General features: G+C 44.0%; 4 protein-coding genes across 5 annotated transcripts; 2 read left to right on the top strand and 2 right to left on the bottom strand.

Moving 5' to 3' along the window:
• Positions 1-1555: 1555 nt before the first annotated feature.
• LOC6609037 (peroxisome biogenesis factor 10) lies at positions 1556-2626 on the top strand. The gene has a single exon (XM_032715810.1). It carries the CDS (start codon positions 2169-2171, stop codon positions 2535-2537), a length of 369 nt encoding a protein of 122 aa, XP_032571701.1. The 5' UTR covers positions 1556-2168; the 3' UTR covers positions 2538-2626.
• Positions 2627-4437: 1811 nt separating this feature from the next.
• LOC6609036 (cytosol aminopeptidase) lies at positions 4438-6548 on the bottom strand. The gene has a single exon (XM_032717140.1). The coding sequence runs from the start codon at positions 6366-6368 to the stop codon at positions 4719-4721; it is 1650 nt and encodes a 549-aa protein (XP_032573031.1). The 5' UTR covers positions 6369-6548; the 3' UTR covers positions 4438-4718.
• Positions 6549-6620: 72 nt separating this feature from the next.
• LOC6609035 (pre-mRNA-splicing factor syf1 homolog) lies at positions 6621-9521 on the bottom strand. Its single transcript, XM_002033702.2, has 3 exons — positions 9408-9521; positions 7319-9349; positions 6621-7259 (listed from the first exon to the last, which is right to left on the bottom strand). Exons 1-3 carry the CDS (start codon positions 9450-9452, stop codon positions 6684-6686), a joined length of 2652 nt encoding a protein of 883 aa, XP_002033738.2. The 5' UTR covers positions 9453-9521; the 3' UTR covers positions 6621-6683.
• Positions 9522-9834: 313 nt separating this feature from the next.
• On the top strand, positions 9835-22432 carry LOC6609033 (CDK5 and ABL1 enzyme substrate 1). Of its 2 annotated transcripts, XM_032717139.1 has the most exons (9): positions 9835-10275; positions 11265-12499; positions 19455-19838; positions 19906-20032; positions 20098-20246; positions 20856-20888; positions 21183-21300; positions 21371-21555; positions 21698-22432. In XM_032717139.1, the coding sequence occupies exons 2-9, from the start codon at positions 11676-11678 to the stop codon at positions 22041-22043; spliced, it is 2166 nt and encodes a 721-aa protein (XP_032573030.1). In that variant the 5' UTR covers positions 9835-10275; positions 11265-11675; the 3' UTR covers positions 22044-22432. The 2 variants fall into 2 exon arrangements, with proteins under 2 accessions (XP_032573030.1, XP_002033736.2); XM_002033700.2 differs by lacking the exon at positions 20856-20888.
• The last annotated feature ends 921 nt before the right edge of the window (positions 22433-23353 follow it).

Raw genomic sequence — 23353 nt, 5'->3', positions numbered from 1 at the left:
TTTAATTTTGCAGATATATTTCTAACTAGCAGCCAAAATAATCTAATAAACTGTGCGGCATCCTTGCAAAGATCTTCAATGGTTTTTTTGTAGTTATAATAAATAATAAATAAATTAGTAATAATTAAAGAAACAAGCAACTTTAGTGGGTTTGATTTTGTTTATTGTTATGGAATATTTGCAGTAGAACTTGAAGCACTAACAGCTATGAAACGCACTGTCCTCTCAATGGCTAATATTTTGGATTTATGCATATATGTATATAGTATGCATTAGGCGAATCAACAGATTGCCAGCCATCCAGCCGACTGAAGAGGAGGAGCAGTGTTAAAAATAAATAGATAAACATAATTTGTGCAGTTGCCGTTTATTGGGTGGTGGTGTTGCTGGTGGCAGCAGGATTCAGACCCCGACTCCTAGGAGTCCCAATATTTTGCCATGTTTATGCAGTGTCCAAGTTGTTGTTGGCTATTTGTTTAGCATTTTGCCCAGACAGTTTTATGTACCGATAGATACGAAGGGAGCCAACAGTGGCCAATGCACAGTTTCGACGGGAGGTTAGATGGCCAATAATTTATTTGTCCGTTTTATTGGTTGTTTAACAAGCAATGGCAAAAATAAAACTAATGATAACCGAAATGTGATAAGCGCCGAAAGGGGTAATGACTGATTGATGTGTGGCGATAGGGGGATTTGGGGAAATTGATAGGTTTATGATTTGATTTATCAGGGCGTAATCCTCTAATAAATGGCCAAAAAAGCTGGGGATTATTTGCGGCTTTAGCTTAAAATTAATTGAAATCTTGGCTTAAGTGTGGCAATAGAAATATTTTCATAAAGTATTTTTTTAGTAATTGCTTGTGAATCATAAGAAACAGTATGTTTTCTAGTTCATAAAATCTAGTTATGCCATATTTTGTGAAACATTCGAACCAACTTCAAGATGGCATTCAACAATTTAGATTATTTTCCGTGCGCGCACTCATTCATATTCACCGCACACGCTCAATTATTCATTGGCAATTTTTTGCTGCAGCTGCGATTGCAATTTGCAAATGAACCGGTCGTGTGTATTTATTGTGAGTGTTTTGAGGGACAAAAACAACTGGGCAAGAACGAGCCAAGGAAACCGCAAAAACCGCACCGAATTTAGCACTGTGCTTGACCAGAAAAAGCGATGGATTTTGATGGGGGTGAGGTTCGATTGTTGCCCAGATCGAATGCATTTCAATTCAACGCCGCACGGTCAAGTGAAGCCTGTCAGGTCGCGCGGGGGTCACCAAAAAGGGGGTTGGGGCAGGTTATGCTGTGCAGAAAGAGTGCGCTAGCAGCGAAAGGCGCATCGAAATATCAAGTATACGCAGCGTGGCACATGACATTTCTTTGGTTAATTATACTATGTGGCAGCGAATCGAAATGCAAATGAAAAGCACCGCAGCGCAGGACCTGCCGTTAATTGGCAATTTATAGCAGATACCCAAACGCTGCCACGCCCCCCCCCACTCCTCAGCCCATTTCCACGTGCTCGCTCAAGTGAAAATTATCATTTGCCGTGAAACTAAATCTACGTCGCCCCACCAAAGGCAACAAAGCAAAAGGCAATGCTAGAAAAATGTACAGAGACACCCGCAAATGAATGAAGAGAAAGTAAAATTCTAAAAGGTACGGAAGCGAAGCGAAGAATTGAGGGAATGGAAAGCCGCACAAAGTCGACAAAAGTTTGGACCGCAAAAGGCAACAGCCATCCCAAACCCCATAACCTCTTAAATCGAGCGGGTGGTGTGATACCCAAGGAATATATAGACGAAAATCGAGTTAATTCATTGGACAGAAGAGGGAATGCCCTGAACTAGACTCGGTTTTACCTTTGTTCTTTTCATCGCGCTGTTAAATAATTTTTTTGAATTTTTTTTTTTTTATTAAACGAAATTATTTAACTGAACTAGACTTGTTTTTACCTTTGTTCTTTTCATCATAATGTTAAATATTAATTTTTTATTTTTTTTTATTTATCGAAATTATTTAATTGACTAGCCTTCCCGGACAACTTTATCTAATCGGTATCAATTTAAATAATTTGTAATACCTAAGTTATTTACCAAGAGTTAAATAAACTAATTGCTTAAATAAAAAAATATGTATGTATACATTTGTAGGCGTTGCGTTTTATGTCAGTTCAAAGCACAGCTCAGAAACATTTCATACCCAGCAGTCCGCATAGTCACTACAAAATGTCCTCGGAAATGCAGTGTCACTGTCGAGCATGCCGCTTCAATGTTTCCACCGAGATCATCGATCTGTGCAGTCCAGAGAAGCAGTCAGTGAAGCGCCTACGCCGTGATCTCGGAGATTTGGAGGACACTCCCTACAAGTGCCCCATATGCATGGAGAATGTGCGTCGACGCCAACCAGCTGCCACACCATGTGGCCACGTCTTTTGTATCGACTGCATTCAGAAGGCCATCGAGGATTTTAAGAAGTGCCCGATGTGTAACAAAAAAATCACTTATAAGCAATTAACTCGAATCTTTCTTTAAACCAATTTCAAGTTTGAATTTCAAGTTTAAGTTGCTACGTTATGTGTTATTAAATTTACTGCCTAATTATTTATAAAAAATTAACTCGAATCTAGCTTTACATTTTTTTTGTCTGTTTGTTTTCATTGCTTTCTAAACGAAATTCTAAAGAAATTAAAAAAAAAATAGTTTTTAAGAATTCATACAACGCATCGACTCCTTTCGCGCTAAAAAAAAAGGGTACAAACATGAACCCAACCAGCGATTTATCGCATTTTGCTGTGGTCGGCATTAGTTACTCTATTACGAATTTTATCACAATTGCAATTCTTTCTAGGCGAGGACACCACCGAAACGGCGGGCGCCAAAAAAAGGATTTCATTTTCATCTATTTTTGCCATCCCTTCTCCGCTGCCCTTTGGGCTGCAGCCAAACCAGGCCCACGGAGGAGGACCCTACCCCGAACCCAAACCTGAATCCGTAACCGTATCTCTATCTGTATCTGAATCTGAGTCCAGACCCACCGCTGCCTTGGCAACTGGCCGAATATCCGAATCCGAATCTGGAAATGCCCAACGCTAATTTCCACGCTATGCCTTTAAATAATCATAATTCGGCGCTTTTTGTTGCTGGTGTTGCGGCTACTGGTGCTGTAAATGATTAACGTTGGCTTTCGAGGGTTAATGGTTGGGGGAGACTCTTTAAAGTGCCCCTCCGTTGACTTGCATATTTTCAAGCCTGATTGCTCATTAGCAAATTCATTTGGCTGCACTCCAACGAAAAAGGGGAAGTCCCCGAGTTATCAGTTAGCAGGCATTAAGTGTGGAGGGCAAATGTTAAGCGCTTAAAGAAAAGTCGATGGCGTAGATTCCCTACTTGGAGGTGGAAAAGTTGATGGCTTTTCACAGAGTTCCATATAAGCTGAAGATTTTCTTAAGTAAATGAAACATCATCTTGCCATTTTTTTGTGATATTTTAAATGAATGGGATTTTATGAAATTATTGAACTGAATCGGAATAAGTCAAAGAATTCATCAAATATATATATTTACTTTTTTGGTAACAAGCATCTATATGTAATGCTCATTAACAAATATTTCTTAATAAAAATAATTATATGGGTGCTGCAAATATTCCATACGAACCTATTGCAGTGTATTGCCAAAATAGAAAAGTGCTAAAATGGTTCAAAAATTATCACTTTGCATGGCCTAATGACTTGTGCAAAATGTCGCCGTATTAAGATATTCGCGCTCTTCGCATTTTAGCTGCCAAGGGGTTTCTTCAAGTAACATCCTCCCTTATCTCCTCCCAAATCCTGGAGGAGTCGGCTTAATTGTCAAAAATTGGAGCCATGGAACGGAGGGGGAAGGGGGCTGATAGTTGATGAGCTGAGGGATGAGCATTAACCCAGTTAACCCATTAAAGCCGTGCCATAAATTCAAAGCCACAACAGGACAGCAGCAGCAGCAACAACAGGAGGCGCCTTTTGCTTTGTGGCCTTTTGTGGGCCAGGCTTGGCCCCTTTTTCGACTCATTAAAGCCAACTTCACGCAATTAGGCTAATAAGCCGCCCTCATAACAGTGCTGCAACAACAAGAAAAGGGCCAAAAGCAAGCTTGGAGTGGGTCATGTGATGGGGCAAAGAGCTGGAAGTTGCTGGAGCTGTAAAGTTTATATAAAACACTTTCCCTGCGCTCCCATTTTGCATTCTCGCTCAATTAACTAAAGTAGCATTTGATGTGATGTGTAAAAAAAAACTTAAATAATTAATGCTAAACCCATGTTAATTATAGTTGAATCCACCAATTGTGATGATAAGTGTCCGTTTATACGGACGGACAGGCAAACGGACGGACCCTCTTCGATAGCGAGATTATACAATTTATAAAATTATTAAATAAAGTAAAGTAACCATCAATGTTGCACTTATAAATCATTTAATTCTGTGCAGCTGGGAGACGATCCATAGAAGCCAGTCGAACTGCTTCCACCATTAAAAACTGACCTGGTCCATTGTCCGTAAAACTGTCTTCAATGTGTCGTAACCCAGCTGCTCACGGAACACTAAACCAAAAATTTGGACATGGAGACAATATTGTGAAAAGAACAAACACCAAAAACGGACACGTAACAAAAGTAAAATAGAACGAGCAACGTGGTAAACTAGCGCCACAGGTGCGGACGATCCAGAGCCGGAGACTACTTGCTATCCGGACAGGCCATCTGGTACAGGAACTGTACGATGGTGCGGGTGGGTCGGCCGGTCATCCGATCCTTGAGCAGATACGGCAGCGGATTGTGGCGCGTCAGCATGCCCACATTCCGGATATCAATGTGGGCCCAATCCGCGCAAGGAACCATTTCGTGCAGCACGGCGGCAGCGATGCAACTGGAGGCGGGACCAATGCCCCTATTGCTGATGTCAAATGTAAGATTCGGGGTCACCAGCTGCTTGAAGTAGCGCCACAAGGGCAGCCTCCATAGACGATCTCCAGTGAGGCCGCCTGCCTTCTCGAACTGCTTGGCTATGAAATTGGAATTGGTGAATAATCCGGCCGCCGATTCTCCGAGGCCAGCACAGACGCCGTAACCCACGGTGGCCAAGTCCACCACCAGACGAGGCTTGTACGTGGTCTGGGCAAAGAGCAGGGGATCCGCCAATACCACCGTTCCAGCTTTGCTCACATCCACAATTCCCATCGTCTTGCCATTCAGCAGGGTGACCACATCACCCGGCTTCACAGCCATTCCCGATGGCATATTCTCGCAGAGCGGCAGTACGGCCGTGATGTTTACGGGCAGGGAGAGCGCCGCTGCGGCTCGAATGGCGGCCACACAAACGGCTGCTCCGGCCATGCAGCCGCGGTACATATGCAGGCAATCCTTTGGCCGCAGGCACAATCCGCCACTGTTGTAGGTCAAACCCTTGCCCAACAGCAGAATGGGCCGATCCTCTGGCGCTGTGCCGCAGTAGCTGACTTCCAGGACCACCGGTGGCTCGCAGCTGCCCTTGGCAATCATTAGAAACGAATTGAGGTGATTCATTTCTATCCAATCCATGGATCGCACCTCCACGGAAACGCCGCACGGACACAGGGCATCCACCGCCGACTGGGCGAATATGGTGGGGGTCATTTGATTAGCCGGCGAATCGCTCAATCTTCGAGCCAAGTTCTGAGATTCGGCCTTGAAGAGACCCCTCGTCCAGGCATCCACATCCGGGGAGTCGTACAGATCCAGTTTGGGTACATGAGTGCGATCCTGCTTGCGCTTGTTGCTGTTGTAACGCCAGATGGCCAGGGCACTGCCCTCTGCCGCCTGCTCCGGATATTCCATGGAGTCCACAAAGACTTCCGTGCAACCCTGCAGTTGCAATGCCCGAGCACCGACGCCAGCGGCCACGCGGGCATTCTCCATGCCCTCGTCGATATTCTCCAGGTCATTGAATCCGGCACCTTCTTGGCCCAAACCCACCACAGCCACTGCCCGGAATTCGGCATCCACGTTCATGAAGACCTTACCCTTGCCCAGTTCCCCCTTGAGTCCAGTTTCGCGCAGCAGCTCGGAGACCTTGCCCTGAGTTCGGTCGTCGAACTTCTCGCCGCTGGACGTCATCTTGACATCCTTGCCCTCGCCCTCCTTGGAATAGACGCCCACCACCACGCCCTTGATGACAGTCTTGTTGTCACACTTGTCTGCTAGTCCCCTCCAGATTTGAGAATCTGCTGGCTGAAGTCTGTAGTTAAAAAGTGGTGTTCCAAACAGATTGTACGATTTCCAGGGTGCTGTGAGCTGTTGATATAATCTTGGATTGCGCGTAAAAGCACTGATCATGCGTGTGGATGCCATCTTCGAGAGACACGGTGTGTGGTTTCCTGGTTGGTCCGCCCTTGCGCACGTCTGGGTAGCTTTTTTAGATCACGAAGTGCCTAACAATTTTGTAAAGACAGTAGAAAGTGTGTTCCTCCGTTTGGCCTAAGGCTATACTAACTAGATCCACCAAAACGCAGACAATATATGACAGGCCCTCTTCGTTTGACAACAATTAATATCAAACTACCATTTAAGAATCTAATTGAGGCCAGAACATAAAAACAGGTATTACAATTGTAAAACTTTCGACACACATGTATTTACCCCAAAAAAGAAGTCATATATAAACATTTACTCTCCATCAGAGTCGCCTTGATTTGATGGCTTGAGGCTGCCGAAGACCTTGGCTGGAATGGCCTTTTGCTCGAAGCGCAGTTTCTTCATGACCAGGCCTTCCCCGTCGGTTCTCGTGGCCGCTGCACTGGCCTGGTTCTCGTTCGTCATCTCGTTCTCCTCATCGCCGTCCTCCTCCTCATCGTCTTCGTCGCTGTCTCCAATGTCGATCTCATCAGGATTGACGACCGTATCCTGTTTACCCTTAGCACCACCCTGCGTCTCACCGCGCACAAACATAATATTCGAGGCCGCCTTCTCGATGGGCTTCTGTTTCGCCTCGACTGCCGCCTGGCGAGCTTTCTCCTCCAGCAGCCGCATGGCATCTGGTCCAGCTCCTGCTCCGGCATCCGCAGCCGTTCCGTTGTTTGTGCTCAGGAATTGGGCGGCCATCATGTTCACCTGCGTATTGTAAGTGGCCTGCACGGAGCGCTTGATGCGCAGCATTTCGCGCATTGTGTCTTCGTTGCCGTGACGCACTTCGAACTCCTTCCACGTTTGCCAAAAGTCTGCAGTGATGCGGGGATCACAAACCTAAAGAACGCAGATAATAATTAGCTCAAGTGATGCAAAAGAAATCTATATAAACATACCTGTGAGCAATGAGCATAGATGGCCCTAGCTCGATCCACTTCGCCCAACTTCGTTTCCAACTCTGCGAACTTGACGCACATGTGTCGCATATTCTGCTCGGGCAGCGATTCAATGGCCTTCTCATAGATCTCGCGGGTACGTGGCAGGCCATAGATCTCGGCCGCCTTCTTCACGAATATGTTGTACATGTCGAACATCTCCTCCTCCTTGACAGCAGACGTGGCGCGGTCATAGACTGACATGGCATGACGGGCGAGACCGTGCTCCTCTTCCAGCTTAGCATACAGTAAATAAAAGTACTTGGCATGCTCGGGAGGACACTGATCCAGGCACTGCTCGAAGAGATCCCTGGCTCGTTCCAGTTTTGTGCCGCCATAACGCTCCAAAAATTTGGTTAGGTAAGAGTTCCAGATGTCGTATACATTGGGCCACTTGAACAGAGAGATGCCCTTCTCATAGGCCCGGTAGGCTTCCTCAAAGTAGTTGTGCTCCTCGAGAAACATTCCGTAATTGATAATGATCTGTGGCGTACAGATCTTCAGGTCGATAATCCGCTCGTAGACGGCTTTGCAGGTCTTGAAGGTGCCGAATGACTCCTCCAAATCAGCGTACATGGACCACACTTTTAGCGAGCGATGAAGGCGCGCCTGCACCGTCTCCGTATCATCATAATAGGCAATCTTTCGCTTTGGCATGGCCGTTGCTCTTTGCATCAGCTTGAGTGCCGCCTCGAACTGCTGCTGGCGTAGCTCCATCTCTGCCCATTCGCACCACACCGCCGCCAGATCCTCTACTTTGACATACTCAACCTCAGTGCCGCGTTCGAAGACCACACGAGCATCCTCAACCTGTCCGTTGGCCTCGTAGAACTTGGCGAATTCCACCCAGAGGGTGTGCAGCTTTCCGACCGCCTGCTTCGGCTGCACTGTTTGCACGGCCTCGGTGTACGTACTGATGATCTCGGCGGGCTTGTCCTCGTACAGTGTCACCCGCTTGTGCCACTCGTGCACGTTGTGCGGATTCTGGCGCAGGAGCACACTGTTCAACAGCAGCAAACGGCGCTCCATGAGGTATTCGAAGCGTGAGAGCCGCAGTTCGACGTCAATGTCGTCCTCCTCGGTGGCCGCCTCATTGGCAGCTACCTGCTCCATGCGTTTGTTCAGCGAGAGTTCCTCGAACTGTGCGTATTCATCAAAGACTTGGGTGAAGTCTCTTACGGTGGTCACCGTTTGAATGGCTTCCTCGTATATATCCCTTGCTCGATCAAATAAGCCGGAACGCACATAGTAATCCGCCAAGGAGTTCCACAGGTGGCCAAGCTGATCGGTGTAGCGACGCAGTCCACCGCGAATGATGGCGTCCACATTCAAGGAGTGCACCTTGTGTGGATTCTTCGAGATGAGGTCGCACAGTTCGTTCCACAGCTGATGATTGGACTTGCCGTGCTTGGAAACGAAGTGCTCGTTGTCGACGATGTGCGCCAGCTGCTGGGCAGCTTCATCTAGGCGGTCTGCTTCCTGCAGGTAGTCCACATACTCCTCTGTGTCCTCGGGGAAGAGTTTCAAATATCGACGGTAGACTCGAAGTGCTGTTTCCGGCATTTCAAAGCGCCGTACAAACTTCAGATACAGTGGCCAAATCCTGCCGTGCTGCGTGATGGGCAGAGCCCTAAGAGCCCGATCGAAAACGTGCCGGGTGCGGGTAACCTTGCATTGAGAAGTCATAAAGACACCGTAGTCCATCCAGATACGTGGCATTTTGTGCATAAACACGAGTGCGCGCTCAAAGGCACTGTTGACCTCCTCGTACATGGGATCCGTGGGTATCTTGCCGCGCACCTGCTTCCTGCGGGTTCTCAGGTAATTGTGCCAGATCTTATAGCTGCCAGGAAGCTCCTTAAGGGCACGCTCATAGACCATGTTAACACCATTATTCGGCGCCTTCGCTTTGTGGTCAATGTAGCGCAGCCAATGTTTCACGGAGTAGGCGTTCCGAAGGATTTCCTCCTCATACGGCACATCCTCCACTTCCTGTGTGTGAAAAACATGATAGTTTAGTTGTGGCCTACATATATTTCATGGTACTTACGAAATTGATCTCTAAACTCAGAGATTTAATCGTTTTTGTCACCATTTTCCGCGATTTTCATGAAATGCCGCAAACAATAATTTTCTCATGCGCGTCCCACGAAAACAGCTGATCAAAATGGCGTTGCCAGTGGGTTAGAAAAGTAGTGGTATTAAGATACCGCGGTTAATACCAAATTAATTAAAACCTAATTAACATATAAACCATTTTCTTAAAATACAGAAAAATTGCTTGTAAAACTAATATAACTTTGGCTTGTGTAAAAATGTTTAAAAATTCTAAATATCTTTTTTAAGTGCACCTTATTTAAACGTTGCAATGATGGATAAACCAAAACAATCGTGAATTTTCTAGAGTACCCATTGCGGTATATTTTACCTCCCTTTCAATTGGTATTTCGCCCTTCGCCCGCTGCCCAACACTGGCCGCAGTTTGTGAATTTTTCGTAAGCCCATCTGCAGATGTTTTCGTCGCTGCTGCCAATATTTTGACGTTCATACCGTTTGCGTATTTCGCAGAGACCAGTTAACGCTCTCGTAAAATCGCAAAAAACACACTTAACGCGTTCGTTTGTTCTGTTTTTGTAAACACATTGCAATTGGCCTGCATTTTGCATAATTTACGCAACGAAGCAACTGCGTGAGTGCACCAACCAACACACACACACACAGCCGTGCAAAAGAGAGCCAAAGAGAGTGAGGAGCGCAGGCGAGTTGGCAGCCAAAGGCAAAAAATCAAAGTCTGTCGAAAATCCACAATAAAAATAGATCAAAATGACGCGCTTGAAACATTTCTCAGCATAGAACGACTATTAATCGAATTAAGTTTTAAATAATACCCAACGACCGTGGAAAAACCAAACACAGTGGTAAGTAAAAGCGGAGGGGAAAACAGGAAAAAACACGTCACACAAGTGTGTGTGTGCGAGCGAGTGAGTGGGTGGGTGTCATAAATATTTTCGCACACACTTGTTCCTGCATTGATTTTACATTTTTTGCACAGGCTCAAACTTGTGTGCACTCCAGGTAAATCCAATTAGACTGGATCCTAGGTAAAAAAAACCACCACCGGAAAATCTATTTCCCCGCTTTCCGAACAGCTGTTTTTGATGGTTCTGAAAAATTTTCCACTCGCTCTTGTTGCCCGAGGGAAAATTTTTGGGCATTTTAGGTCCTCCCGTATTGAATGTAAACAGTAAACACACACGGAAGTGCGGAAAAGCGCTTAGATTTTCCTTGCCGGCTGTGGCACAATCTCTCTCTTTCCCGCCCCCTCTCTTCGCACAGGTGCCACCCACTAACCTGACACACTAAGCCGCCCGCCAGCAACAACAACAGCAACAAAGGCGGCTAAAACCACTCTGCAGCTTTGAGCCGCATGCAGCTTTTTTAAACAGCCAGCGGAAAAGCTTTATCAATCCAGTTGGCTAAAATCCCAGCAAAGATTCGGGTTTATTTCAAGGAAAACTCTTAATTCTTAAAATTAAAAAAGAACGTTGTGAGATTTTTCAAAAGATTTCAAACATGATTATAATCCTACTTTACCAAAAATGGTAATTAACTTAAAATAGTTGAAAAAACCATAGCATATTCACTTTAAAATACCTTTAAAATAGCTTATAGAATATCATATTGAGATGCCTTCTGCTAACAATATTATATCATATTCAATATTTTGTCCACTGAGCATGAGAATGTGTTGACCACAGTTTCCCCTGAGCCACCCACTGCACTTCAACGAATATTCCAGAAACGCTCGGAGAAAGCTTCTCTTGGCCAAAAGCAGCTTTCCTGCCGCTTTTTGTAGTCTCATTTATTGATTCCCATTGCTCTCTTCTGTTCTTATTTCTACTTGCAGCCAAAGCAACGCAACGACGCATAAACGCTAGTTAATAATAAAAGTTCATAAAATATTCGTATTTCAAACCTCTTCCGTCATCTAAAGTGCTAAAAATTCGTCACCATGTCGCGTTCAAGTAGTTTGTTTTTTAATTCGGCTGCCAAGTTAGAGACTAAAAACCTTAATTGATTCGATCAAGAAAAGTGAGAACCACCAGCAGTGAAAATACAACAGCAGCATAATCACTTTCGAAACCAGTTTTCGTAAAGAATCGCGAAGAGTGTTCCAGAAAAGTGCAACTTCACATTCCCACACAGTATATGCACTCACCATACATACATATAGGTACATATATCAGAGCATCCAGGGAAACGACCCACAGCACCCACTTCGGTTAATCACGCTTGGTAATTAAGGGTTCATCGCCTAATGGCAAGTTCGCTCAACAAGACGAGACACAGGCGCAGACTGGCTGCGATCTCGTTCCTATCGAATATCTCGTTAGATGGCACCCATCGGGACACCAAATTCGGCGCAACATTCGGCAGCAGCCTGCTCTGCAACCAGAATAAGAACCCATCCTCGCTGGGACTCGGCTCGGGGGGCTTTCATCCGCACTATCAGCAGCACCACCATCAGCGCAGCCACTCGGCGACGCACCACAACCACCAGAAGCGGCATCATACGCAGCAGCAGCAACAGCAACATACCCAACAGCAGCAGCAGCAGCAGCAACATCAGCAGCAGCATCAACAGCAGCAGCAGCATAATCAGCAACACCAGAATGGCGCCCTCTGTTCGCCGCTCCTCTGCAGCGCCGATGTCCACATGGGCATCGATGGCGGCATCGGGCTGGGATTGGGACTGGAGGACTGCACCACCGGTGCCAGCGATGGGGACGGGCATTTTAGTGAAACTGAAAATATGGGTCAATACCTGATGAACGTCCTACCGGCCGCCGATCACAATCGCAGCAGCATTGTGCCGGCCGAGAGACGCAACATAAAGCGCCCGACCTCGTCGGGTCGTCACAACCACCAGGCACCGGGCAATGGCAATATGGGCAATAAGCTCCAACAGCAGCAGCAGCAACAGCGGCAGGCACGGAGTTGCGCCGCCGGCAGCGGAGGATCGGGTGCCGAGAGCGGCAGCGATTCGGACAGCGTCAAGATACCGCTCAAGGTGTCCAATCTGGGCAGCGGCGGTGGCGTATCCGGCGGAGCGGGCAGCAAGCTATTGCCGCTGAGGGAACGGTGAGTAATCAGTGCACAAGTCATGTTTGTCATATCAGCGAACTATCTTAACTTATTATGGTTTCTAATCAGCATTGTGGTAAGCAGTTGCTAGAAGTTGTAATCAAATTAGTTAGTCAAAGTTTTTATAATAATATATCATAAATTAGGCGACTATAAGTAAGGGAACCTACCTAAATACTCAAACAGGAAATGTGTTAAGTTATTGCAGCTTCGAACTTATGTTTTTCCAATTAAACGATTCTTCTATCTTCTAGACTCTCAGAAATAGATTGACACGTGACGTCAAGTGAACAGTTTTTCTCAGTCCAATCGCAATATTTTCCAACCATAAATTAAAATGTATTCGCTGAATATTCCTTTGCTCATTGTTGATTTATAAATAATTCGAACGCTACGAGAAAATGAATCATGCCGCTTGATCACTGAACTTTTTTTGCGTTCAATTAAGCTGTCGTCATAATTGGCATCGATTTTTCCCCTCCCTCAAATTTGTTAATTGAAATTTCCGCTAAGTTTACGTTAGCCAATTGACACTCGGTCTCTAATTTGCTTACGAACAGAAGGCTCAGCTTGATCGAAAGTACCGCGAAAGCAAAACACTCAGCTGGGCGGTCTGAAATCGAAAATTATTTATAAACATAAGCTTGTGAAAATTGAGAGAGCACTTTTCCCGATTGTGACGTATTTTCGCAGATGGCGAGGGACTATTTGCACGTTTTCAACGCCTGATGCTGCATAATTGGAGGTCTGTTGCCGGTCGCTTGGCGCTAAAAATAACGCCTGCCCCAAAATAAAATATTTTGATCGGATTGGGGGAGGGGGTAAGGGGAATGTAATCAAATCGGCTTCATTCATCAACGTGTGCCGGCTCAATTAACGTAAATTAGAGAGCGTGCCCGGCCGAAAGCTGTGCAAACAATTGTTTGAATTGAATTGCATGTCGAGGGGCGTTCGTTTAATTCGGAACTTTTGTTCCGAGGCGCCAGGCATTTTGTCACGCACTTAAACGGCCTGTCAGCGTTGAATCATGGGTATTATATCTATCTAGGTGTATTAGCGCAAAGTAATTACGCAATGCCGAAATGCGTGTGCCATCGAAACGCTCGTAAACCGCTCGCAAACCGCCTTGAACTTACGCCCCCCTCGGGGACTTTCTTTGTCTTTCTCCGCGCATAAAGCTGGGCAAAGCTAAGGTGCATCTCAGAGCTTTCACTTCCAATGCCAGATACAAGTTCCGTTGAACTCGTCGAATGCGCTTTGGCAAACTGACCTTGTTTGCCACATACATACATGCAGCGTTGCAGTCGTGCTCCGCTGGCGTTTCGCTATTTCTGCCTAGCGTTTTCGGTTTCGGTTTCTTTCGCATGCCGCTGCCACTCAACTGGTGGCTAAACCGTTTTTCCGTGGGACTCCGCGGATACCGCAGGGGGGATGGGGAGGAAACTTATTGTCATCCATCCGCGGGTTACATACTTGTAGATATGCATTTGGCGTGCAGCCAATTGGCTTGTCAGCGACCTGTCATTGCCATTTGCTGGGGCAAATCAAATTCCCGGGGATTTGGTTTTAGTTTGGCAATAACTATGCAAAAGCTTGAGAGCGATTCTATTACTATACCTCTTAATTAATTATACCATAAAAAGTTTATTAATAAATATATACATTTGTACATATACGATCTTACTGCGCCATCAAAAGCTAAACTATCGAACGAGCTATAAAGATGCAAATTTATAACTCTTCGTACGCTGAATATAACAAATAGTCAACGAATATAATAGGAAAAACTAAAAATATATATAAAATATATATAATATAGTATACAATTTTATCAGGGTTCCTTGCACTGAGTTCTTAGATCCATTTTGATAAAGTCGAAAGCTCTAAATTTTGATATTTTAGCACCTTATCTTAGCGATGAACTATCAATAGATCATATATACAATGTATGTACACAGGACAATCAACTGATTAGATTAGTTAGAAAGATCTTGATATACGACGGATAGTCCTATCATAAGATCTTTTACACTCAGCAGGTTTATCTGGCATGTAGAAATGATCGAAGCCTCGAAGATTATAAAAGCACTCGATGAGATATCTCAGTGACGTTGAAGACTTTAATTAACGGGTATTTCTTGTGTCAGCTGATTTTAAAATTATATATTAACCCTTTTATATCATATAGATTGATATTGCGTTCATCATGACTCAGTACGTGAACAATAAATGGGAATTTCTTGCAACATCATCAAGTTACAAAGTATTTAAGCGATTTCAAATATGTATTCCCAAGTGCTCCCCAGCTTCTCTGATTTCGTGGCAAAAAAATAATAAATAAAAAATAATAATAAAAAAAATGAATCCATAAAGCAAGTTCTGTTTTTACCCACCAGTCTAGGGTTTCATTACTATTTCCGCTCCGGAATGGGATGACAATTTTGATGATGCCAGAATTTGTTGAAGAGGCAAATTGTTGCAAACAACAATATTGTGTGTTGTGCGGAATCGTTCGCATTTTTCGGTGTGGGAAACTTGCCACAAAAAGCTGCGCAGGCGCAAAAACAAACTGCGTCGCAATTGGCAAAACCAAAACAAACTACTTATGTCCAGTTTTTGTTTTGAAACCTGAGCTGCTTTATGTGGAGTTGGCCAATGAATGGGAATATGAAAGAGTGAAATAAAAATTAAAAAAACTGGAAAAAAATCCGCAACTCTACCGAAAACGTAAACAATTTTTTTATTGCCCCATCTATCATTTTTTTTGTTCTCAGTTCTCACTTCCTCTGGCCAAAGGTTGCGTCATGGCAATTAACTTGATTTAGGGGAGTGGCCCGGCCCTTTTTGTCCATTCAACAGTCAACGAAGGACCTCCAGCCGGCAAAAGGCAAAGCTTAGCATTGAAATTGAGCTTTTTGTTGGCCTCATCCTGCTGGCTGCCTCGTACCAATTTCAATGTCAATGTCGCCCCAGCCAGCCAGCAAACCTGTCCAAACAGCGAGCAAATCCTCCGCGTTCCCCCCCCTTCCCATCCCGTTCACTCCGCCAAACTGGGTAACCTTGAGGCAGAGTTTTATGCAATCGACGACGTAATAGGAACCGGTTTTCCCTGTTCTTGTTTGCTTTCGTTATTTTTATTCGCACTACTTGTGCGTTTCAGGGGTTCTAATCCTTATGTTCAAGGACACGTCGTTTCGAAAAGGGGTTTCTTTTGTGCCGGCGGGTTGGGAAATGTGTGTCAGTGGTGCGAAAAGCTTGAAGTGCATGCTGCAATTTGCCACTGCATTTCAGTTTATGCAAGCAACCCCTAAAACTTGATATGCTTGCAGTACAGAGAACAATAAGTTAATAAACACTGGAGGAAACTTGCAGTTAATTCTGGGAAAAGCTATGTAATTTTTTTCTGTGCATTTAGCAGCTCTGCTACAGTCAACACAGACCGCCATAAAGCTCCATTGTCTCGCTCGTCGGTGAAGAAATGAACGATAAGCCCAAAGATGACATAGACACACCTAATCCGTCCGATTGTAAATACATATATTTCTTGCACCGCCTTTGTGGACTTGATTGCACATATGTAGTAGCCGAAACAAAGACCCCCTTGCGATAAATAAAGCTCACCGCACTTCTTATCGACTAAACTTAATGCTCGCTGCTAGTAACTGCGACTTAATATATAGTTAATCGACACTTGCTCGAACTCCACGTCATTCTCAAGTCTCTTTATTGTGTTTTATCTGTTCCATTGTATTTGAAGGTAGTAAAAGCGGTTAAAAGCGGATAAAATGGGTTCCCGTTTCACTGATTTCTCGCTTTTCGCTCTTGCCAAAGTTTTTGCTCTTGAAGTTATGATCAGTCAGTAGAATGGGAAAACAGTGGGAACGTGTTATTATCTTCAATTTTTTTAATGCACACAAAGTATTGAAATCAAAAAGTGGAACAAAAAACTATTGGTTTCATATCGGCACACCATTGTGTTTCTTTGTTTGTGCTTTTTATCGACAGCCTTCAATTGGACTTGTAAATAGACAATATTTTTTTTTCTTTTTTGCCTAGTTGCTTTATGTAATTACTTTCGGCTTGTGTAAACATTTCGATCGACGTTTTTGCCCGTCTCGTCCGAAAATCGCTGGCGTTTTTTGGCATTCCGTTTTGCTCCCGCTGTTTGTTTACAAAACGCTTATTCTTTGGTTACGCCTTCCTTTCCTAACACGATTATTGTTATTGTTGCTGGATGTGTTTTCACCTTATCTAGAACACCATTTCGTTCCGAAATCCACTACTAGTATATGACCGGATTGATAATGCTGAAATCAATTTGCGTCATTGCCCGCCAAAACAAAGACTCAAGTGGCAATTGCTAGTTATTACTTTCAGTGTATCTTCTACTAGAGTCGTTTTAGATAATAATAGAGAGTAGTGGTTATTTCCAGTTGGAGTATCTTAAACATAAGAAATGCACGCAATAAGTACATGTTTATAAAAGTTGCATTTGCTAGCGTTTCTCTAGCGATTCGAAAGCGGTTTGCTGGCGTTTTTAGAAACTTTTTTTAATAAGTTGTTGTGTAGTCAAACATGTTTTAATACATTTACATATTTATTTTAGTGAATTTTTAGTTTTTGTTTGTTTTTGGCCTATCTAGCTGAAAGCTTTTATCAGCAGAGCTGCATTCTTAAGCTCATGGGCACGTGATCTGGTCAAACGATAACTTATATAATGAAACTTACTTCCATTAACATCTGTTTGCACATAGCCAGCTGATAGCAGCAAAAACAACAAGCCACGATGACAATAACAAAAGCGATTGCTGATAAAAGCGCGATTGACTCAGTTGATTTGATTGCTTCACACACACACAAAGAAAAAACCATTAAAATGAAAAGATATTGCAATTAAAATATTGTGTTTTCTTCGATCAAACTCTGGGCAGATTCATTTGCTCGCTCTCTCGCATGCAGACGTGAAAAGTATATTTACGAAAGCTTTTAGAAGCAGTTTTCGGTCAATATTTGCAATCAAAATAAAATCAGAGAGATAGTCTCTAGGAGAAAGACATATGTACATATCTTCAGATCTGCACAGCTGGCAGATAAGAGTTATAGGATTTCTTTCTTTATATAAAACAAGGCATGCAAATTTGCTAAGTGACTTGAGTTTTATATTTTTTCCTATATTTTTAACTTATCGGTTATGACAACAACAGAAGTCATATCAGTTTGTTCACGATTTAAACATTATGCTATTAGCAGAATATGTAAAGAATTTGATATAACATTCTGTTAATATTACAGTACTGTGAACTTTATCAAATCCTGTTATAAGAATTTTCTAACGCAATTCTGGCGATCTATAAATAGCACATGAAGAATTGAAAAAATTCGTTGAAGTTTCTTTCAATTCTGCGACGGTTCAAAATATGCTGAATCATTTTTCTTTCAATTCATCAAATCTATTGTTAGAATTTAAATATTGTTTGCTTTTGTCACAGGGGCACAGCACTTCATAGACGGAGTTTCCAAAAACGATATTGAAATAGAAAAACTATAAATACCGGACCTAAACATGCACACTTGTTTGAGTTGTAGTGGTGGTCTATAGACTCGCTCCCTCTCGCTCGCACACGCACTTTGCCCAACCTCTTATCAACGCACACACACACACACACACACACAGAAGCACACAAACTCATTAGCGAGTCAATAGTTAGACGAACAGAAAACACAAAAGCACAAAAATAAATGTTTGCTCGGCCCTTTACTTCTTCTTCGGCCAAACATACACACGCACACACACATTTTGGAGTTAAAGCCCCAACCATCCCCACCCTCTTCTTCTTCACTGATGTTGTAAGCATGTAAAACTAAATTCCTGCTGCTAATTCTGTGCGCCTGTTAAAATGCTCCAACTAATTAACGGGTTATGACAGCCTAGGCGCCACCTCCATCATATTTTTGGGTTGGGCTTGCAAGGGGTTTTTTAATGAAAAGCGAGCTGCCTTGCACTTCATCCAGCTAATTAACGCAGAATCGTCACCACGACGAACTTGAGGGGAGTTTGCGCATAGACCCCCCTGGCCCATGCCCCCTGTCCCCTCCCGCTTCAGAAGACCACACTTTTTTGACTGTAACCTCGACCTAGACCAATTATCCCAAGGTAATCAACCAGGCGCACAGATGCCGTGAAGATGTTGACTTCAGTTGGCTAATTGACTTGCGTTGCGGCTGCCCTTCGGCATTGCACATGTGTGTGCGAACGAGAGTGCGAGTGTGTTTGTGTCGATGTGTTTGTTTGATTTCCAAAAATACACAAGCGATAAGCAGCGGGCCTCTACTTTGATCGCCCTTTAAATGCACAAGGGAAAATCTTTCTGCCTCCGCTGACTTTTCTCTCCGTTTCTGCGGGCCTGTGAAAATATCGATCATTGCGTGAGGGGTGTGACAATGGGCCCACGCGATGCAGAGAGTTCCAGAGATGCTGCTCCCACAAGCCACACTTAAAATGGCTAAAATTAGCTATAAACTAAAAAAGATAGTTAAACAATTTAGAGCCAAGAGCTAACTAAAGCTAGTTAGAATAGAGTAAGTATAGTACTTATTGTAACATAATCATAATTCAAACCCCAACCTTCAATGCTTTCATTTTAAAAACTTAAAAACTAATAGCTTTAAAATAAATAAAACAATCGTAGCCTAAAAGTAAGATTTTTTCTTAGTTAATAGCTAAACTGACAACACTAGTCTCATCGCTGGCATTTGTCATTGAATTTATAAATACCGAAAAAAGCGTATTTTAAAGTAGCAACAACTTGGGGCGAAAAAACCACCTTCAAGGTCCAGCCCAGCGCGTTTTTGTATCGTTTTGTGCGCGTTTTTCACGCTACTTGCGTTGTTGAGCGCCTGTTGCTCCTTAGATCGCTACAATTCTAACCGATCTCCTGCTCCTCGCTTGCAGCACCTTCAGCAATGGGGCAAGCGATCAGAACTTACAGCCGGAGCGGAGGGCACGTTTGAACACGGCGCCGGGTATGCGGGTGGGCTCCAATTCGAGCATTGCCATGGGCGGCGGTCTGAAGCGCACCTATGTCTTGAGCGGATCGAGCGTCAGCCACATCACCGACGACAGCAGCACGGAGAGCCTGACTCCGGCGGGAAACTATGCGGGCAGTTTCCGGAACAGCGTCAGTAAGTCGGTCCAGATCAGCGATAGCCGGCGTGGAACCTCCGGCCAGCCATTGGGACTTGGACAGGCAAGGGATGAGCGAATGGTGCTGGTGTCGCGCAAGATTCCGTTCTTCATATTCTCCTCACTTCCCTACTACAAGGGCAAGAATGGAAGGTGAGTTGCAAAACTAGATTCTAATTATTAAATTGTAATAATATAATAATAATGTTCCAATTTGCAGAGCTGAGTTTCGCAAGGAGGATCGTCGTCGTCGGAATCCATCCACTTCGCGTCCTTTGAGCTCGATCAACGATGCACCATTCGATCCCTTTGATTTGCTGGGAATACAGAAGGCAGAAAGTGGTCAGGTAAGTCAATAAGTTTAGCTCAACTGGAACTGATCTTAATAATAACTACAACTTGTTATTTGCAGGACATATCATATGGTCATCTGCTGATACCTTCACGTCAGTACGAAAAGGAGCGCAAGAAGCATGGCAATGCATCGGCTAATCCTTCCATCTTTGAGAACCAAATGGAGATCACGAGCACAGCGGCGCTCAAGAATCATGGCATTGCGAGGTTGGTGCCGGCTTCCAGTCTGCCAGCATATTTTGGATCATCTTTCGTATCATTTTTGTTGAACACACATTCAATCAGCTCCATCTTGTCATGCCCATGAACCATTCGAAACATTCATTGAGCGTCATATTGCATGGTTAGCCATACCGAACGACCACTGCTAACTAATAATTCCTTTGTCCGATCGAAGAGCAAGTAGCCAAAGAAAGAATACAGATTTCCCCATTCCATTAAAACCTAAAAGTAAACATATAGCTTCTTTGTTAACTTCTCACATTTCTTGGTTATTGGAGACACTGGTTTAGCTCGTGTTTGTCAACAGCCACAAAGCTGACCCAGCAAGAGCTGAAAATCTGACTCATCAAGAGTTGAGCGTGATATTACCCAAACCAATAATTATAAATTTACTGAAGCTCAGCACATTGTTCGCATTTATATAATCCCCAAAATCGAAAGATATTTTTATCGCTTGATAAGCTAGAATTTTCAATTATTTTCTTTGTTTTGGTTCGGTAATAGTTGACCCAAAAAAAAAAAAACAAAAATAAAACCATTATGTGCCATTAACTTTTGCTAATTCATTTAACGCTTTGCACTACTTCGTTTCAGCACAAAAACCATAACCAAACGTCAAGGCAAATGGTAAATTTTGAAAACAGCTAATATGACAAAAAGAAAACAGCCAACCTAGCTATGTTACTACTAGCTTCAGTAGATGAAATGATGTAGTTCCAAAGCCTGGTCGACTGCCAAAAGCTTCTAGCCCACTAACCAAGTTCACCTATCCCCACATACACACCTCCAGCCACCCACTCTCGCACATATCCGACGAACAGCAATGCTTCGACTAACCCAATCCCGCCTTCTCTCACGCGCTATCTTAGCATATAATTCGTATTTTCTGTGCATCCTAATCAATCGAAATTGACTTCGCAGGTGCTTCACTTATGAGAACAACAACCGCAATAGTGCAACCAGTCCGACGCCGGACATGAAGCTGGATATGGACATAGAGAGTGTTATCCTGGGCGGAGACTCGTCGCGTGGTCAGGTGGTAAGTTAAATGGTTCCCTCTATTAAAGTATATCCTTACTAACTAGAGTTATGTCTTGTGTAACCCACAGTACTCCGCTAGCATTTTGGACGACCCGGAGTTGATTGCCGGAAAGCATCGCACGTTGCTGACCTTCACCTCGTACATGACCTCGGTCATTGACTATGTGCGCCCATCCGATCTTAAGAAGGAGCTGAACGATAAGTTTCGCGAGAAGTTCCCCACCATCCAGCTCACGCTGAGCAAGCTGAGGAGGTAAGACAAGGCATCTGAAAGGTTTCACTTCTAAAAGGAATGGAAATAGTTTCCAAGTTACTTCTTAAGAAAGTGAACCCAAAGTCTTCTTTCAGTAACCATTTAAAGGAACAATACTTATCCATTTACGTTTCACTTGCAGCATTAAGCGCGAAATGCGCCGGATCAACAAGCTGGACTCGCGCATCGATCTGGTGACCATATCGCAGGCGTACGTGTACTTCGAGAAGCTCATCCTGGCCAATTTGATTAACAAGAGCAACCGCAAGCTGTGCGCCGGCGCCTGTCTGCTGCTCAGCGCCAAGATGAACGACGTGAAGGGGGACGCACTCAAGAGCCTCATCGAGAAGACGGAGAGCGTGTTCCGGTTGAATCGCAAGGAGCTGATCTCGTCGGAGTTCGCTGTGCTGGTGGCGCTGGAGTTTAGCCTGCATGTTAGCCGGCACGAGGTCCTGCCGCACTATCAGCGGCTGCTCTACGAGTCCTAGGACTGGCCCAAGCGCTGCGCCGAGAAGAGTTTCCTGGCGGCAGCGCAGGCGGTACAGCAATTGTGTCGCAAGGGCAGTCGCAAGTAGGCGTCCGTACTTATAGCATACTTTCGGGTGTTGGGTTTTCAACGATCGTATTGATAATATTGCCTAGACTTAGGGCGTAGCTAAATAAGTTTTGCTAAAACAGTCACAAAACTACAAAAAACAAAAACAAAACAATTTAAAAAACATAAAAAAAAAAAAAACAATTTACATATACGAGTATATCCCAACATTACCTTTGTCCCTGATTCCTAGACTCCTAAGTGTTTATGTTTAAATATGTTTTCTTGGGTTTCTGTTATAGACATTTCAAAAATGAATAAACTAAAGTTAACCAAACGAAACCTACTTATGTATGCATTTGATAAATTAAGCGCTTATCAGCATTCTGTGCCGCCGACTACTGTAGTTGTAATGTTAATTTTATTCAAATTTCCACCGGCGACGATCTCTGCCTGTTGCCGTTTTTCTGTTAGCCGCATTACCAAAGCCAGCTAATCCGCCCCAGCACACTCGAAGATCCCACGTAGCGCAGAAGCTAATCGCCCGCCCTTAAGCCACGTCGTTGGGATTCAAATTGGATGGGCTTTGGCGGGGAACTTGGATGGCCCATCAATCAGAAATCAATAAATAACTGACGATCGATTATTTGCTAGCGCAACAGGCGCTCAGCGCCCGGCAACAGGTGGTCAAAAAAAAAGAAAAAGAGTTCTCTTTCGCTATAAACAAATACGACCGGGCGATAACCCAAAAATACGGGCAACTCAAACGTGCTGTCAGTAGGGGGGGGTTCGTAGTCGGATCCGCGGGGGGCGTACATACGTGCCTGCACATCGCCTTTTGTTGAACTCGCTTGTTGTTGTAGTGTCTGTTAACTCTTTTGTGATAAGCCACAATGTTTTTGTAGCTGGCTGCCTTTCGGGCGGCCAGCAAATGGGCAGAGGTGGCTGCCGCATGTAACGCGATGCAATCGCACTTAGCGTTTCGCCTTATCAGCAATATGGTTTTCGATTCTGGGGTTTCTCAATTGAGACTGGGAAATACCCAGCATATGGGTTTACTCACTGATTTCCATCCATTTACTAAAATACCCAATGATGGCTTTATAAATGAAACAAACTGTTTTGTTTTTTCTTTTATTTTTTTATATGTACATACATATGTTAATATTTTGTATGTGTATATATGTTATAGAAACTAAATGATATATTGAAAGTAATACATTTCTATGGTGTATTTACTTATGTATTTCCTCTAAAATATGT

Source organism: Drosophila sechellia, chromosome 2R (genome assembly GCF_004382195.2).
Source record: "Drosophila sechellia strain sech25 chromosome 2R, ASM438219v1, whole genome shotgun sequence".
In the NCBI taxonomy this organism is placed as follows: Eukaryota; Metazoa; Arthropoda; class Insecta; order Diptera; family Drosophilidae; genus Drosophila; species Drosophila sechellia.
Note: the sequence above shows the minus strand (reverse complement) of the source record. Positions and strands in the feature narration are given on the sequence as shown.

Excerpts from the sequence above, each read along its gene's own strand:
- LOC6609037 (XM_032715810.1), top strand. The coding sequence starts at position 2,169 with ATGTCAGTTCAAAGCACAGCTCAGAAACATTTCATACCCAGCAGTCCG.
- LOC6609035 (XM_002033702.2), bottom strand. The coding sequence starts at position 9,452 with ATGGTGACAAAAACGATTAAATCTCTGAGTTTAGAGATCAATTTC. Across the intron at positions 9,350-9,407 it reads TGAGTTTAGAGATCAATTTC|GAAGTGGAGGATGTGCCGTA; the intron begins GTAAGTACCATG and ends TTTCACACACAG. Across the intron at positions 7,260-7,318 it reads TCTATGCTCATTGCTCACAG|GTTTGTGATCCCCGCATCAC; the intron begins GTATGTTTATAT and ends TGCGTTCTTTAG.
- LOC6609036 (XM_032717140.1), bottom strand. The coding sequence starts at position 6,368 with ATGGCATCCACACGCATGATCAGTGCTTTTACGCGCAATCCAAGATTA.
- LOC6609033 (XM_032717139.1), top strand. The coding sequence starts at position 11,676 with ATGGCAAGTTCGCTCAACAAGACGAGACACAGGCGCAGACTGGCTGCG. Across the intron at positions 20,033-20,097 it reads AGAAGGCAGAAAGTGGTCAG|GACATATCATATGGTCATCT; the intron begins GTAAGTCAATAA and ends TGTTATTTGCAG. Across the intron at positions 21,301-21,370 it reads ACTCGTCGCGTGGTCAGGTG|TACTCCGCTAGCATTTTGGA; the intron begins GTAAGTTAAATG and ends TGTAACCCACAG.